Source organism: Gossypium hirsutum, chromosome D12, assembly GCF_007990345.1.
Source record: "Gossypium hirsutum isolate 1008001.06 chromosome D12, Gossypium_hirsutum_v2.1, whole genome shotgun sequence".
In the NCBI taxonomy this organism is placed as follows: Eukaryota; Viridiplantae; Streptophyta; class Magnoliopsida; order Malvales; family Malvaceae; genus Gossypium; species Gossypium hirsutum.
The window spans coordinates 38981806-38999118 of record NC_053448.1 but is presented as its reverse complement, the minus strand read 5'-3'; the positions used below and the strand labels follow the sequence as shown (position 1 = coordinate 38999118).

The 17313-nt window shown below is 33.4% G+C and overlaps 2 protein-coding genes and 1 long non-coding RNA gene across 4 annotated transcripts; all 3 read right to left on the bottom strand.

Annotated features, from left to right (window-relative positions):
* Positions 1 to 320: 320 nt before the first annotated feature.
* Positions 321 to 5335, bottom strand: LOC107945610 (methionine aminopeptidase 1A). Of its 2 annotated transcripts, XM_041106652.1 has the most exons (17): positions 5269 to 5335; positions 4907 to 4979; positions 4609 to 4659; positions 3931 to 4116; positions 3761 to 3836; positions 3551 to 3598; positions 3382 to 3426; positions 3137 to 3236; positions 2988 to 3039; positions 2513 to 2554; positions 2347 to 2408; positions 2168 to 2266; positions 1987 to 2060; positions 1816 to 1885; positions 1398 to 1463; positions 1227 to 1315; positions 321 to 710 (listed from the first exon to the last, which is right to left on the bottom strand). In XM_041106652.1, the coding sequence occupies exons 2-17, from the start codon at positions 4972 to 4974 to the stop codon at positions 633 to 635; spliced, it is 1206 nt and encodes a 401-aa protein (XP_040962586.1). In that variant the 5' UTR covers positions 4975 to 4979; positions 5269 to 5335; the 3' UTR covers positions 321 to 632. The 2 variants fall into 2 exon arrangements, with proteins under 2 accessions (XP_040962586.1, XP_016735161.1); XM_016879672.2 differs by having other exon boundaries at positions 4907 to 5322.
* Positions 5336 to 6340: 1005 nt separating this feature from the next.
* Positions 6341 to 8824, bottom strand: LOC107945609 (probable pectinesterase/pectinesterase inhibitor 36). Its single transcript, XM_016879671.2, has 3 exons — positions 8302 to 8824; positions 7261 to 7584; positions 6341 to 7189 (listed from the first exon to the last, which is right to left on the bottom strand). Exons 1-3 carry the CDS (start codon positions 8783 to 8785, stop codon positions 6498 to 6500), a joined length of 1500 nt encoding a protein of 499 aa, XP_016735160.2. The 5' UTR covers positions 8786 to 8824; the 3' UTR covers positions 6341 to 6497.
* Positions 8825 to 14584: 5760 nt separating this feature from the next.
* Positions 14585 to 16981, bottom strand: LOC121224103 (uncharacterized). The gene is made up of 3 exons (XR_005921615.1): positions 16687 to 16981; positions 16120 to 16205; positions 14585 to 14819 (listed from the first exon to the last, which is right to left on the bottom strand). It is a non-coding gene; the product is annotated as an uncharacterized lncRNA (long non-coding RNA).
* Positions 16982 to 17313: the final 332 nt, after the last annotated feature.

Genomic DNA, 17313 nt, shown 5'->3' with positions numbered 1-17313 from the left:
TATGCAGTGAAATCTAGATTATGGGACAGTAAAAAAAATTATATAGTAAATATATTTATTAAAATTAATGAAAAAGTCAAATAAATATTTAGTTGAAATGATAAAATTAAATGTTTAAAGTAATTGAATTATTATTGACTTTATATAGAAAGAACATAAAAAAGACAAAAACACCTTTATAATAAAGTAACTTATTTTGTATATAAATAAATATTTTAGTAATTACTCAATTAAATTAATGTCATCAATCAAAAACTTATTTTAAAAGTATATATCTATATAGAGATATATGTATGTGAGGTGAACTAACTTGATTAATGTAGAAAAGAACTGAAAAATTTATAATGGTCTACAAACGTCAAATCATCATCATCCAAATTATGATCATCCTCTATTACAAACAGAAAACTAGGGGGGGGGGGGAATGAATCCATTTTACACATGATCACACACTAAAAACTTGCCATTAAAAGCTTAAATTGAAAATGGTATGGTTCTTCTCTCATTCAACAAAAAAGGGTCGAAGAGTACCCCAAATTGGGTACACTGCATAATCTCTTGCCCATAAGTATAATGTATAGATTTTAACTTAACTTGGGGTTCTATTATTTTATGGGACAATTGAGATTAGATTACTTGTTTAACCAAGGAAACACGTCCGGCGATGATGGTAGCCGAGCCGTAAGAACTTCGACCCCAGTTTCTGTTACCTGCATTGAAGAAGATTGCACCAATGGAATCATGGATCATTAGATTATTGCAAAACAACCAAGAATGTTCCCTAGGAACACGATCATAATCCGAATGTTTATTGAAAATAGCAGCTCTACCTAGTACAATGGAGACCCTGTGCTAGGAATAGATTGCATTTTGCCCCCCTCTACTAAAATAATGGGTAAATTAATCCCTATACATTAAATCAAACAGCAAACTGATCCTTCTGATAAAAATTTCATCCATTTTTGTTGTTAAAAACCGGTCTCTATATGTCAACACATGCGTGTCACTGTCTAATTACTCTGTTAACCATGCTAATTTTTAACAATACAAATGGATAGAACTTTTAACAAAAAAAAACTAATTTGCTCTTTGATCTAGCATATAGAGACTAATTTACCTTTTTTTAGTAGAAAGGTCAAAATGCAATCTAACTCCTAGTATAGAGACCTCTAAGGTACTTTTACTTGCATTAAGCAAACAAAATGGAAATAAAAATGGAAGGTTACCAAAAGAGTATGCTCAAACTGAGCGCTGCGTTTGCCGTCTGCTGTAACAGCAGTCCACCCATCAGGCCACATTTGATCACGCCAAACGCCTATAGACAAAAATCCATCGACATAGTGAGTAAAACAAAAGAATTTATAAGTGGTCAATAAGTATTAAACTTCGGGAGTCACCTGCATTAATCATTGGTTCAATTGTAAAAGTCTGTCCAGCTTTCATTACCCCAACGGCTTTATTTCCTGATCGGGTTAAGAGTAGCAACAGATAAAAGAAACAGTTTACATAAGCAGTTGAATCATTAAATGTCTTGACAATTTTCGATAAAAGTACCATGGAAACCCCTATACTAGAAGCTGGATTGCATTTTACCCCCTCTACTCAAAAAATGGGCAAATTAGTCCTTATACGTAAGATTAGTTTGCTCATTGGTCTAATGTACAAGGACTAATTTGCTTAAGTGAATGGGGGCAAAACTCCTAGTACAAGGACCCTCATGGTACTTTTACCATGATTTTTCCATGAAGCATTTAGGACAGTTAAACATAAAAATAAAATGTAACAGGTCTGCGAAGCTTGATCTAATAAGGATACTTCCATAATGGGGAATATTTGGGGCACAGTGGAACAACTCTCCAATACCATGGCCACAATATGATTTCACCTATAGTAACAAAAGATGATAGAGCACGACGTAAACAAAAACTGTAATCGAGATGATATGTGAACCGGAATATATATGCATATACCAAATTTACACATTACCACAGATAACCCTGACATTGAAGCATGGCGATTAATAACTTCTCCAACATCACGAAACCTCACTCCAGGCTTAACTGGAATTCGAGTGCCAAAATAGATTTATCAGAAATCAAGTCTCTATCCCATTGCAAAGATTACAATATGTAAAACTCATCGACAAAAAAGACTATGAATCACATACCAATAGATATTGCTTTATCTAAGCACTCGTATGTACACTGTACCAGCTTACGAGATGCTTCATCTACGTTTCCCACAAAATATGTTTCGTTTAAATCGCCTGCACGATGAGTCAATCCTTCATCAAGTACAGAGCTTCACTATGTGGCATTGGAATTATATAAACGAGAAGATTCTTACCATGAACACCTTTATAGTAAACAGTCACATCAACATTTATAATATCACCGTCTTCCAGTTTCCTAAGGCAACACGATTTCAGTTCAAGCACATCTTAGTAAATGATAAATACCACCGATGAATGTAACCACTGTAAAAGTTTCTAGAATTAGAACAAAGCTAATACCTTGCATCAGGAATCCCATGGCATATAACTTCATTAACTGACCTGGAAAAGAAAACGAAATATGTTTTAATTAATCAACAAGGTAAAAGTACCATGCAGGCCCCTATACTAGGAGTTGGATTGCATTTTGCCCCCTCTACTCAAAAAATGAGCATATTAGTCCATGTACGTTAGATTAAAGTCTTTTTGTTAAAAATTGGTCCCTATACGTCAGCATGAGGTAGACGTGGCATGCCACATGTCACTGATTGGTTATTCTGTCAATCAAGCCAGTTTTTAACCGTACAAATGGATGAAATTTTTAATAAAAAGGACCAATTTACTTTTTGATCTAAAGTACAGAGACTAATTTGCCCATTTTTTGAGTAAAGGGGGCACAATACAATCCGACTCCTAGTACAGGGGCCTCCATGGTATTTCTACCATCAATAGAATAATCTCTAGAAACTCAACAAATATGTATAGAAGTACTTACGTGCAACAAGACTTTGGGAAAAAATGATAATTGAGAGGTGATGGATAAGCTCCTGCATGAGAGATTACATATAAAGTGAAACCAAGTAGGTGAAACCAGGTAGATGCACAATCACAAATACATGCAGCAAAATGAAAGTTCATTCAAACCTGCAGCAACAGTAGCCTCATGAACCACTCGATCAATTTCATCTGTTGTTACACCAGGACGGATCATTCGAGCAGCTGCATCCAAAACCTCCCTTGCAATCTAGCAATAGAGATTTAAACACCAAGAGATCTTGAAATAACTCGAGAAAAATTAAAAATCAATTCCAAAGAAAACTGGATATAACTAAAAATTGAACAAAGGGCTGTGAATCAAAAAACAAAATCAAGTGGAAGATGGAACTTACACGACATGTTTCTCGCATTCTCTCAATTTGATCAGGAGTCTTGATCTTCATACAGACACACCAAAAGTTAATAAGAAAAAAAGAAGAAGCTAAAATCATAAGGAGCATATAAAGTATTTATTATTAGTTCTCTAACGCTTAAGAAGAGATTTCACTCGCATAAACTTACCTCAACACGATGTTGCCAATCACTGTTCAGCTCAACCTTTGGAACTCCCTGCATTGAAAGGAGAACAGAAATATCTTAGAAATGCAAAACCAACACGAAAGAAGAGAGAAAATAAGGTTAATTGTTCATGAATAGGTCGCTCATCAACAAATTTCCCACTCAATTGCTAATAAGTATTCCATATACACGAACTGATTTCGAAATACTCACATCATTAGCCCAATCAGGCTTATCAATGTGAGCAGGTACATTACGCTTGACAGATATGGGATATGGTCTAAGTGACCTGAACAACGAAGATAATAATAAAAATCAGAAATAACAAGGACCCAAGCTTAAAAAGAAAGTGTAAAAGAGGGACTACAATCTTAGACAAGTACCCAGTCCAATTAAAAGGAGGAAGTTTCGGAGTCCGACTTTGTCCTTTCCTCGAGCAATATAGCCAACCCTCACTAGCTAAATCAGAGTTTTGTCCACCAGCACCATCCGTACCAAGTGAAGACAGCTTTGCCTTCAAATGAACTGACTTGTGTGAGCTCCAAGAAGCCTTGAAACAATCCTGAGTGCTGTCAATAAAAACAACACCATTAAAGAAGAAAAGGGCTACATTCTTCTATTAGTCCCTATACTTTGTGAAATTTGTGGATTTAGTCCCTACTTTAATTTGATGTTCAAATTAGTCAATTTTAGTCTAGTCCTTACCCAAACAGTAACAATTAAATCTATTTGGATAAATTCAATTGCTAGTGCTGTACTATGCATAGGGTTGTAGATTTAGTTCATATTCTCCAATTGGATCATTTAAGTCCCTATACATTTTGAATTTTGATATTGTAATACTAACATAAATGATAATCGTTAATTCATTAACTGAATTTTTAAAGAGTACTATGTGGAAATAGTAAGCTAACACAATATTTAATATACCATAATATGTTTGCCGCATCAATTTTTGAAAATAGCATAACTTAATAAATTTAACAGTTATCAGACAGAAATTTTAATTTTTGAAAAGTACAGGGACTAATTAAAAATCTACAAGAAAAGGATTTACATACCAGAAGGCAGCACCTTCACGAGGAAGCTTTAACTCCACACACTTAGGACACCTACAGATAATAAGCTATATCATTAACAAAAGGATTCAGCTTAATTGTAAAGTTCATCACTATTAACCAAACACAGCTCAATTCACATTTTTTTATGCTCAAAATATATTTTTTTAAAAATCACTATAAACCAATTACAAGCTAATTCAAAATATCTCACAAATTTGAAAACTACCCAATGTTAATTACAGCAAAAAAATTGATATTCTAAAAATGATAATATTTTAAAGCGAAAACAATAACATACTGAAGGCTAGCAGGATTGCTACAACGAGCACATGAAAGCGTCTCCGCCGCATCAGAGCCACCAGCCATTGGACCTTATGTATAAGATTGAACCACCCGGTTCAATTCAAAAATAAATTAAAAGGAAAGAACCAATAAACTATTACTGAATTGTTTGTGATTGAAAAAATAAATTGGGGAAATTTTTTTGTTGAGAAAATTAGGGTTAAACTTTTATAGTAATAAATAATCTGGGTTCCACAAACAAATCCCTAAAAACTTAATAAAATTTCTCCCCAATCTATTTATCTGCCAGCGATCGAGTTTAACTTAAAAATTGAAATTTCAGCCCAAAATGTACAATCTTGTCTGAAAAATACCTACTTGCCGGCGCAAGGAAGATAAAGCTCTAGACTTTTAGGGCTTTTGGAATTGGGGCTTTCAAAATTCATAGCTTTTGGGCTTATCTTTTATCTTCGGCTTTTCTATTTTTGCTTTCTCTTTTATTTTTGGGTACATTAATGTTTTGGCCACATAATTTAAAATGTTACAAAATAGTCACTAAATTATTTAAAAGTTTTCATATAAGTAATTGGATTGTTAAAATTGTTGTTGTATGACCTTATCTATTTGCACCGTCTGCAACAATAGAAAGCTCTTATTCTCCTTTTATATAGTTCAACTATTTTTCATGAAACAACTTTGACCGTCACGAATTTGCAAACCAAAATCCAAATAACTTTTTTCTCTGATCATCAGATTGACATGGATTTAAACCATATTCTTCTATTCATCGATGAGCATTGATCCATCGTATTGATCGTTGAATCGTCGCTTGAAACTCACAAGTTAGACTTAAAAAAAAACACACTTAACAGCACAGTGACTTAATGAAAACTTTTGAGTGATTCAGTGACCATTTTGTAATTTTTTAAAGTTAAAATAACTAAAACGTAAACTTACTAGTAATTTAGTTACATTCAATTATTTTGTAGAAAAAATCAACGTGTTGATTGTGTTTGATGAATTGGATTTGAAGATGGCTTATATAGGAAGATAGATTGGGTTTAGAGGTTAGACGATTCTACAAGATATATAATAAATTTTAGGAGCATTAGAGTTTACTCAGAGGGTTGCTCATCTAATTATATTGGTCTGTATAGTGACTAGTATATTGATCCATATTGGTCTGTATGGTGACTAGTATATTGATCCTGCAACATGGGGTAGGGGGTAATCTTGTCCCCAAAATAATAAAATTATCTTGTAAATTCTTCAAATTTTAAAAAATTACATAAATTTATACTTTGACGGTTGCTGGCAAGGCTATTGGGTCTTGCTATCTATTTATATTTATACTATATTTAAATTATTGATTAAATTAATATCACATATTTACGACATATTTTAACTTTATATAAAATATATAAAAATTAATTTAAACTTCAACTCTTAATTAATCACAATTATCTCTTAAACTTTTATTAATAATACTAAAATAACATACAAATTAACCCATAAAATATTTTAGCTATAATTTTTAGATTAAAACTATTAAAGCCATTATTATCACATCACAAAAACATTAACAATTACAATAAGAAACCATTAAATTAAAGCCTTGAATTAAAAGGCACACCAGTCTCCGGAATCCATAACTCTCCTTGTATGAACCTATTCACCGTAAAAGGGTTAGCCTCTTCGGCCCGGTTGAAGACATGAAAACCGGGCCACTTCACTCGATTCCCGATCGAAGCACCATTCCCTGTGTTCCTATACTCCGCATAATACAACGTTGACAACGCAAAGCTGCCGCTCCATTCATTCCATCCCTTGGGGTCGATCAAACCGTCAAGGTCCGTCTTCATGAACACCGTCCTTGAATACTTCTTCCATGGCCTACCTAAGTAACTCTTGAACAAATGCTTGACCGAATCGAAATCGGGTGCTGGTCTCACTCGGGATTCCATAATTGAAATCCCTGTGTTCTCGTTGGGATCGTCTCTCCCTTGTGCCGTTACCATGTTGGATTGATGGTCCATCGGTCTTTTGACAAAGATGTCGCAGTTTTGCAACACGGCCGAGGCGTCACCAAATATGTAATCGATTGTGCCGTGTATGTGACAGTCTCGGTAAAATTGTCGCAGCGAGTGGAGGAAGAGACTGTCTTGGTAACCCTTGATGCTACAGCGGTAGAACACAGAATGGTCCGAACTTACCCTTAATGCCACAGCTTGATGTTTATGCGGACCGGCAGTGTTCACAAATGTCACGTCCCGTGCCCAAAAACCATCCCCGGAAACACCTACAAAAACAAAAAACTGAATTAAACCCATCAATATCATCAAATCTAAAATTTGAACCCGAGTTTCTTACCGAATGTTGCGGAGCCATAAGTAGTGGAACCATCCGGTACATTTCGGTTACCAGTTACGATTGTTTTGTCCATTCCATCGCCGACCAACATTATGTTTTTAAGGTTCTTGTCTATGTCTACTTTCTCATTATACACCCCTGCTTTCACATAAATGATTACCCTTGGACGACGGTTGTTACCTATCCTAGCAACCGCGGCCACCGCATCATTGATCGTTTTGTGAGTGCCGGAGCCATCTTTTGACACGACAAAATCAGCCTTTGAAGTTGTTGGGTTCCATGATGTTAAAAGTTTCCCACCGAGTCGTGGTCTATGCATTAGCTCTGTCGAGAACAAAACAAATAGGTAATTTAGTAAGTAGCAGGTTTCTATGCAAAAGGACCAGTCCAATAAAAGAGAAAGGTCAAATTCTTCTTCGAGTCCTTCTACTCTGCTTAAATTTAAATTTTTTAAATTTAAACTTCAGTTAATCCAAATAGTTAACCAGATTTAAAGACTAATACTTCATGCCAAAGTACAGGAAACAATGAAAATAAATTAATCTTTTCATTGAAAATTTAAATGTTAAATGTTAAATTATTTTTGAAAAGATAATTTAATTCGAGAAATACCTTCCAGCTAATGCTAGTATTTTGAAAGGGGTGTTTTAAGGAAAAAAAACCCACGCTGGTATTTTATTTAATTAGAGTAATTAACGGTATTAGTTTATTGATTAATTTAATTTTAAGTATAGTGAAGGGATTAAAACCACAATTTAACCAAAAAAAATGAACACCATAATGATGCATGAATCACGAAACCCAAAGTACATAACTTTATCTACATTTTATTTTATTACCAATGAATTTATTTCAACCCACTTAAAAGTTAGTGAGAGTTTCTTGAGGGAGATGGATTATACCTAAAGAAATTTTCGAATTATTAATATTATCTTTCATCGAATCAAAGTTTTATCTAAAGGGCAAAAATCTTAAGGTATATTTTATAAATATTATTAAGATTATTATTTATCAAATATTTAATTAGTTAAAAGAAATTACCTTGCTCAACAACAGCTTCCTTCCCATGCATTGTATACAATGCCAAAGCTGCACTAACCAAACTCGTCAAATTTCGACCCTGTCCATGTTCTTGAATCCCAAAATCCTTCTGTCCCAACCCTTCCGAACAACTCCGATGGTTCGCAAGCACGCCGCTCAACCACGTCCGAGCATCATCGACAGTATACCCTCGAGAGGATAGCAAAACCGAGAGCCTAGACTCACTTTCATCATACAACTTAATACAATCAGCCAAACCCATACCATGATAATGCATAGTATTGTGCAACCCATATAAGCTCATCGAAGCCTTAGCCAAGTTCCTAGACTGCACCACCATGGTCCTAGCCATTTGAACCACCTCCGTAACTTGTTCTAAATGTGAGCCAGTGGTGGCAGTAGCCATGACTAAGAGAAAAAGAAGAAGAAAGGTGGTACCGGTAGTAACGCTTGTAGACATATTTGGTACACTAGTGAATGACATGCATGGATTTCGTGGTGTCGGGTTTTGTTTTGTTTTTGATATTATATAAATATATATAGTTCGGTGAAGAAGCAAACACATGGACTATTTTGTGGACCAGGTGTCGTTTGAGGTTTAAAACAACATATGGAACATGCATGCATGTTCGGTCATGTTGGTGGTGATTTGGTTGGTATTTAATTTTCATAGCCAGTTTTTATGGAAAAACATCATCGGTCCTGGTGAGGAACTAACAATCGTCGAACTGTGGATAAAGGTGAAGGATTTTTAGACACTTTCTCATCCGACACGAATTATATATGTTTTAATGACATTGTCAAGCCATTATAAATAGTTTCAGAGATTTGAAATAACAAAACCAATTAGGTTTGGTGAGTGTTCTGTTTATGTTGAGGGCGAGCAGTGTATCAAACACTCAAACAATGGAAGTACTATATTTGGAGTATCTATATTCAATTATTTTTGGATTTTATCTTTCTACTTTAAACTGAGTTTTAACTGGATTTGTGAGAGCACTTGATCTATCAAGGAAATATTTTTAAATATTTGACTAGTTAAAGTAGTAGTGCTTTTAGTCACTTATGTCATTTAAAGTTATAGATAGTATGAAAAAGTGATGCCACGTCATCTGTATTCTTTTTTCAATAGTTTAATATCACATTAATATTTTTATATTAATTTTTAACACTTTCATCCTAAAAAAATTAAATCTAAATAAAAATCCTAAAATTTAAAATAAAACTATTAATATAATATTAAACTATTAAAAAAATAATATCTCTATTTCATACCCTTCTTTTAATCCTAATAGCAAGTATTGCAATATTTAGCATTTACTTAAGTACGAAACTTACACGTTAGCAAAGGCTAAAAATTTTGGCAACAACGTGTAGAGAAGAGCATTAAAGCTTTGGCCATATTTAGGCATTTGGCAATGCAAAAACAATGGGTACGTGTTGCCTCCTATCGATTTACGTATTATATGATGATCGGTTCGAGTCATGCTCGTATATATTTTTTTCCATAATATCAAATTTAATTTTGTTAGAATGAAGTGATTCGAATCATTATTTAAATAAAATACATTGGTAAAATAAAATAAAAGTAAAATTCATATAGAACTATACTTCTTTTAATTTATTTTAGAATAAAATTTTTTAAATCTTATTAAGCTCCATCTATTTGATATTGATTAGAATAATGTGTTTCAATCTTACTACACTCTAGTAGAATATAGTTTTACAAGCCTATAAATAGACATAGTCTACCCCTCTTGTAATTATTCGAATTCGACATAGTGAATTATCTTCTCCTCTGCCCACGGTTTTTTTCTCGAAAGGGTTTCCACGTAAAATTTGTGTGTTCTTTATTTTTCTCTCTCTTTTTCTTTGCGATAAATTGTCATTACCGACGTTTTATTTTTTAAAAATTGGTATCTGAGCTTCTGGGTTGTTCATCTCAATCATGATAATGGCGTCTTTAAAGTATGAAATTCTGCTGTTGGATGGCAACACCAGATTCGCGTTGTGGCAGATAAAGATGCAAGCAGTTTTTGCACAGATAGACTTAGAGGAAGCCCAGTTAGGGGTAGATAAGATGCCTTCAACATTAACGGAGGAAGAAAAGAAGCGCAAGGATCGAAAGGCGTTAACACAGTTACATCTGCATTTGTCTAACGAAATTTTACAGGATGTGATGAAGGAGAAGACCGCCGCTGGATTATGAAAGAGATTGGAACAAATATGTATGTCGAAAACTCTAACTAGCAAGCTGCATATGAAGCAGCGTCTTTATGTTCATCGTTTGGAGGAAGGTACGTCTGTGCACGAACACTTAACAGTGTTTAAAGAAATTCTCTCAAACTTGGAGGCCATGGAGGTTCAGTATGATAAGGAAGATCTAGGGCTGATTCTACTTTGTTTGTTGCCCCCGTCTTATTCAACCATTAGAGATACGATTTTATGTAGCCGCGATTCTCTCACAGTTGATGAGGTTTATGATTCTTTAACCTCGTATGATAAGATGAAGCATCTTGTTGTTAAAACCGACTCTCAGGGAGAATGTCTCATTGTTCGTGGAAGACAAGATCGGAATGCTGATGATGATCGTGGAATGACACAGGAACGAAATCCTTTCGGTAAATTTAAGGGTAGATTGAAGTCTTCAAACAAAGGTAAAACTTGTAACTTCTGCAAGAAGAAAGGGCACATTAAATCTGGGTGCTATAAGCTACAGAACAAGATCAAAAAGAAGGCTGCGAATCAAAATAGAAAACAACCAGAAAATTTTGGTAAAACTGATGTTGTAGAAGACTAAAACGATGGTGAACTTCTAGTCACTTCTGTCAACAATTCTAAAGTGAGCGAGGAGTGGATCGTTGATTCGGGTTGCACCTTCCACATGAGTCCCAATCGATATTGGTTTACAACTTACGAAACAGTGTCTGAAGGTGTTGTTTTTATGGGAAATAATACTTCATGTAGAATTACAGGTTTTGGAACAATTAAAGTTAAGATGTTTCATGGAGTTGTCAGAACACTTAATGACGTACGACATGTTCCAGAATTGAAGAGAAATTTAATTTCGTTGAGTACTATTGATTCAAAATGGTACAAATACACAGCTGAAAGTGGGGTTTTGAAGATTTTCAAAGGTTCCCTCGTTGTGATGAAAGGGCAGAGAAAGATTGCCAAGTTATATATTCTGCAGGGTTATATTGTTACTGGCAATGCAACTGTCGCTTCCTTTACCTTGTCAGATGATGATATTACTAAACTTTGACATATGCACCTAGGGTATATGAGTGAGAATGGCATGACAGAATTGAGCAAAAGAGGACTTCTTGATGGGTGAGGAATTTGCAAACTAAAGTTCTGTGAGCACTGCATTTTTGGGAAGCAAAAGAGAGTTTGATTCACCAGAAGAATCCACAACATGAAAGAAACATTGGAGTATATTCATTCTGATCTGTGGGGGCCATCCAGAGTGCCTTCAAGAGGTGGAACTAATTATATGCTAACTTTTATTGATGATTTTTCTAGAAAAGTTTGGGCATTCTTTCTGAAGCAGAAAAGTGATATGTTTTCTGCATTTAAGTCTTGGAAAACTATGATTGAAAAATAGAAGGGAAAAAAAATAAAACACCTCCGGACAAACAATGGCTTAGATTTCTGTTTTGATGAGTTTAATGAACTATACAAATTAGAAGGGATCGTGAGACACTTGACAGTTCGTTATACTCCACAACAAAACGGTGTTGTAGAACGAATGAATAGAATGATTATGGAGAAAGTTCGACGTATGTTGTCGAATGCTAGCTTACCAAAGTCGTTTTGGGCTGAAGCAACCTTTACTGCATGTTTTTTGATCAATCAATCTCCATCCGTTGCCATTGAGAAAAAGAATTCACAAGAGGTATGGTCTAGTAATCCTGCTGACTATTTTGATTTAAAGATCCTTAGATGTCTTACGTATGCTCATGTTAATAATGGAAAATTAGAACCGAGATCCATTAAATGTGTTCTTCTTGGTTATAAAGCTAGTGTAAAAGGGTATAAGTTATGGTGTCCTAAAAATAGAAAAGTTGTGATTAGCAGAGATGTTGTTTTTGATGAAACTGCTATGCTACCTAACTTATCTCTTAAAGACTCTTCCAATAAAGAAAATCAAAAGTAGGTGGAGCATCAGATTAATCCAGAATCTATAATAGAGTCGACTCCTCAAGTTAGTACAAAAATTCAAAATAGTGTTGCTTCTTCACCACAATACTCTATTACCAAAAATAGAACTAGAAGAGAAATTAAACATCCAAAGAAGTATGCCGAGGCTGATCTAGTTACTTATGCTTTAAATGTGGCTGAAGATATAGATGCAAACTAAAAGCCATCTAATTATTCTAAGGCGGTTAGCTGTCAAGACTAAGAAAAGTGGATATTTGTTATGCAATAATAGATGGAACCACTCCACAAAAATAGAACATGGCATCTTGTGAAACTTCTTAAAGGTAAAAAAGGTTATTCGTTGTAAATGGGTGTTTAAAAAGAAAGAAATGACTTTAGGAGTTGAAGAACCCAGATATAAAGCAAGGCTTGTTGTAATGGGTTACAGTCAAATTCCAGGAGTGGACTTTACAGATGTGTTCTCCCCAGTTGTGAAGCATAGTTCGATTCAAGCTTTACTTGGTATTGTGGACATGCATGATTTGAAGCTTGAGCAGTTAAATGTAAAAACTGTATTTTTGAATGGAGAACTTGATGAGGATATTTACATACAACAACTAGAGGGTTTTACAGTCTCAGAAAAAGAGGACTATGTTTGCTTGCTGAAAAAGTCCATTTACGATTTGAAACAGTCACCAAGACAGTGGTACAAGAGGTTTGATTCCTTTATGACTTCTCATGATTTCAAAAGAAGCAGCTTTGACAGTTGTGTTTACTTTAAGAAAAACAGTGATGGTTCTTTTGTGTATCTACTCCTTTATGTTGATGACATGTTGATAGCAGCAAAAGTTAAATGAGAGATAAGAAAGGTCAAAGCCTAACTAAGTGAAAAATTTGAGATAAAAGATTTGGGACCAACAAAGAAGATACTTGGTATGGAGATTCTCATAAATAGAAAAACAAGTAAATTGTACCTAAGTAAGAAGGGGTACATTGAGAAAGTTCTTTGCAGATTCAATATGCAGAATGCTAAACCTGTTAGTACTCCTTTAGCAGCCAATTTCAGACTTTCATCGGTTTTGTCTCTACAATAAGATAATGAGATTGAGTACATGTCACATGTTCCATACTCTAGTGCAGCAGGATGTCTCATGTATGCTATGGTTTTTTCATGTCTAGATTTATCATATGCAGTCAGCGCAGTTAGCAGATACATGGTGAATCCCAGTAAAGAACATTGAAAAGCAATTCAGCGGATTTTAAGATACTTACGAGGTACTACTAATGTTTGCTTACAGTTTGGAAGAACTAGAGATGGAGTCATTGGGTATGTTGATGCTGATTCTACTGAAGACCTTGATAGAAGAAGATCTCTCACAGGTTATGTCTTTACAATCGGAGGTTGTGCAATCAGTTGGAAAGCCACTTTGCAAACTAGAATTGCTTTGTCTACCACTGAAGCTGAGTACATGGCGATTACTGAGGCTTGTAAAGAAGCCATTTGGTTGAAGGGACTCTTATTTAAATAAAATATATTGGTAAAATAAAATAAAAGTAAAATCCATATAGAACTACACTTCTTTTATTTTATATTAGAATAAGGTTTTTTAAACCTTATTAAGCTTCATCTATTTGATATTGATTAGATTAAGGTGTTTCAATCTTACTACACTCCTATTAGAATATGGTTTTACAAGCCTATAAATAGACATTGTAACACCCAGACTCGTGTCCGTCGCCGGATTAGTGTTACGAGGCATTACCGATCAAAACCCGACTCAATTTTTTTTATAAATAAATTAATCCATTATATATATACTAAGCCATAAATCCTAATCAATACACATTTGAATATATATACATTCGTTTACTCTATCAATAAGCCAAACGTAATTAATCACCAACATGTACAAGCATACTTCAATTTATAAATCATCTCCTATATTCACTTAACTACTAAATCCAACCAAATCATATATATTTCATATATAATACGTAACCTAGACACTTAACTTAACATTATTTATCTTAATGAATATAACAAACTTACTTACTTCAACCACATAATTACCGAAACACTTGAATGAAACCACCATGCACATATATATATATATATATTACCAAATAAATACTAACCATAAAATACTAATCCATGATTAAAGTATGCTTAAACCATAATTCAGCCCAAAACCGAACACAAACAAGAAAATTAAGCCATTTTCGCATGGCTTAATATTACATAATCTAAATTCAAGTATTTCATCTACGCTATACATGTCATAAGATCGAATTCAAAATTTACAAAATACCGAGAGGAGTCGATAGTGTGATAATCTTCTCTGACGATCCCCGAGCTCGTAACCAACTTCCAAAATCTATAAAACGAAGAACAACATACACACAGTAAGCTATTTAAAGCTTAGTAAGTCATAAGCAAAAATTCATTTATATATATTAATACTTATTCCATCATTAAGTTAAAATAAACCAAATATCATAATATTTTGTACCATATAACACTTTAATAAAAATCACATTGTATTTTCATATAAACAAACCATATGGCCAAATACACATAAATATTTAGCAAAGCCGAATATTCAATAAATCATTATGCTAAAACATGCTTATACTCAAATGGTTAACTCATACTCTATATTTCATTTGAAACTATTATCAAATTAAAATAATCAACTTACCTTATCAGCAATTAAGCAAATGGCTAACACATACCTGAATAATTTAACTTTCTTAACACATTTATTTGCTTTTATTATTGCTCATATAAAATTTATAAAACATAGAGCCCTATATAAAACACCGGCATAAAGCCTGCTAGGCACAAAGCCCGATTCATTTCACCGGCACAAAGCCTGCTAGACATAAAGTCTGAATTAATTCACCGGCATCAAGCCTGCTAGACATAAAGTCTAAAATAATTCACCGGCATCAAGCCTGCTAGGCATTAAGCCTGAAAATCTCATATACAAAGATGATCTTTCGTATAATTCTTTATGTTTACATAAGTCTTACTCAATAACCGTATCTCCGTAAGAATTGAATTATATTCAATTCTTCATAGCAAACAAACATTCGAACCACATATGTATAATTTACAACATTAAAATTCAGCTCAAAGAATTTGTAACCTATATTCGAACCACATATGTAAGTAAAATTCATACATTAAATTCAGCTCAAGAACTTTGTAACCTATATTTGAACCACATATGTATATAAAATTCATACATTAAATACAGCTCAAGAACTTTAAATATATATATTCGAACCATATGTGCATATATATATAATTCATAATATTAAGTTCAACTCAAAGAATCAAAGAACTTGTATCATACATTCAAACTTTATATATATAATTCATAACTTTAAATTCAACTCAAGAAATTAAATCTTACATTCGAACTACATATCCATGTAAATTCTACTATTAGTTTCATATCATTGAACTTAAAGCATACTTTAGCTAATATACATGTAATTTATACCATTAATATCAACCTCCCAAAATCAATTTCTATGTTCGGCTATCACATAGAAAAATCACCAAGTTTTATTCAATTTATATACTTTTAGTTCCAGCTTACTAAATGTATGATAGATATATTTATATAAATTCCAATTTAATAACATTTAAATTGCTATTAGACTTACCTCGTACGGTGAAAAGTCGAAACCAAACGATTACTCGACAACTTTAGTTTTTCCCCAATCCAACTCTGATTTCTTCGGTTCTTGATCTAATTATATTCAAAATAAGGTAGTTTAAATATAATTATATTCAATTTAATCCAAAAACACATAAATGGGTAAATTACCATTTTGCCCCTAACATTTACACTTTTTACAATTTAATCCCTATTGGATAAAACACAAATTACACAAAACATTCAAAATTTGACTATACCATGCTTAGGCCTAATCTTTATTATACTCATACAAGTCCATGCATTTCATTTATTTCGTATTTTAGTCCCTCAAAAATTTATTTTCACAATTTAGCCTTAAATACTCAAATTCATCAAAAATTCCAAGACAAAACGTGTTAATCTAAAACATATCCTTCATTATTCATCATCAAACATCACAAAACACAAATATTCATCAATGGCATAACTTAAAATATTCATCAAAATCAGAAATTCAAGCATGGGTCGGGTAGTATTCAAAGCAACGATCTCAAAAACGTAAAAATTATCAAAAACCGAACAAAGAACTAACCTTAATTTGAGCTCATTAATGGCCGAACCTAGCTAGTTTTTTTTTCTCTTGTTTCAAATTCGGCAGTAGGAAGATGATGATGAATTTATTTTCTTTTTGTTTTATTTAACATATAATAACATATATTTTTGGTTTACTATTTTAACCTTATTTAATTTAATTATAAAACATATAATACAAGGGCAATATTGACCATTGCCACCCACTATCATCTAAATGGCCCAATTGTCATTTAAATCCCCCATTTTTAAAAGACAAAAACAATTAGGTGCTTTTAAAATTGACCCCCTTAAATTTTTAATTTTACACGATTAAGTCATTTTCTTTAATCGGTCATTCAAACGATAAAATTTAAACATGGAAATTTCACACAATCAAATTCACACATAATAAACTCTCTAAATACTATTAAAATATTTTTTTGACTCAGATTTGTGGTCCCGAAACCACTCTGTCCGATTAGGGTCAAAATTGGGTTGTTACAACTCTCCCTCCTTTAGGGATTTTCGTCCCCGAAAATCTTACCGGTGAATAGGTATGGGTAACGTTCTTTCATTGTATCCTCTTGCTCCCAGGTTGCTTCCTCAATTCCGTGTTTATGCCACAGTACTTTGACTAATGGAATTT

Bases quoted from the DNA above. Each gene is read 5' to 3' on its own strand.
- LOC107945610 (XM_041106652.1), bottom strand. From the start codon at position 4,974: ATGGCTGGTGGCTCTGATGCGGCGGAGACGCTTTCATGTGCTCGTTGT. The intron at 2,061-2,167 runs GTATGTGATTCA...CTCGAATTCCAG, and splicing joins AGATAAAGCAATATCTATTG to TTAAGCCTGGAGTGAGGTTT. The intron at 711-1,226 runs GTAACCTTCCAT...TCTTCAATGCAG, and splicing joins AGTTTGAGCATACTCTTTTG to GTAACAGAAACTGGGGTCGA.
- LOC107945609 (XM_016879671.2), bottom strand. From the start codon at position 8,785: ATGTCATTCACTAGTGTACCAAATATGTCTACAAGCGTTACTACCGGT. The intron at 7,585-8,301 runs GTAATTTCTTTT...TGTTCTCGACAG, and splicing joins GGAAGCTGTTGTTGAGCAAG to AGCTAATGCATAGACCACGA. The intron at 7,190-7,260 runs GTAAGAAACTCG...TTGTTTTTGTAG, and splicing joins TTATGGCTCCGCAACATTCG to GTGTTTCCGGGGATGGTTTT.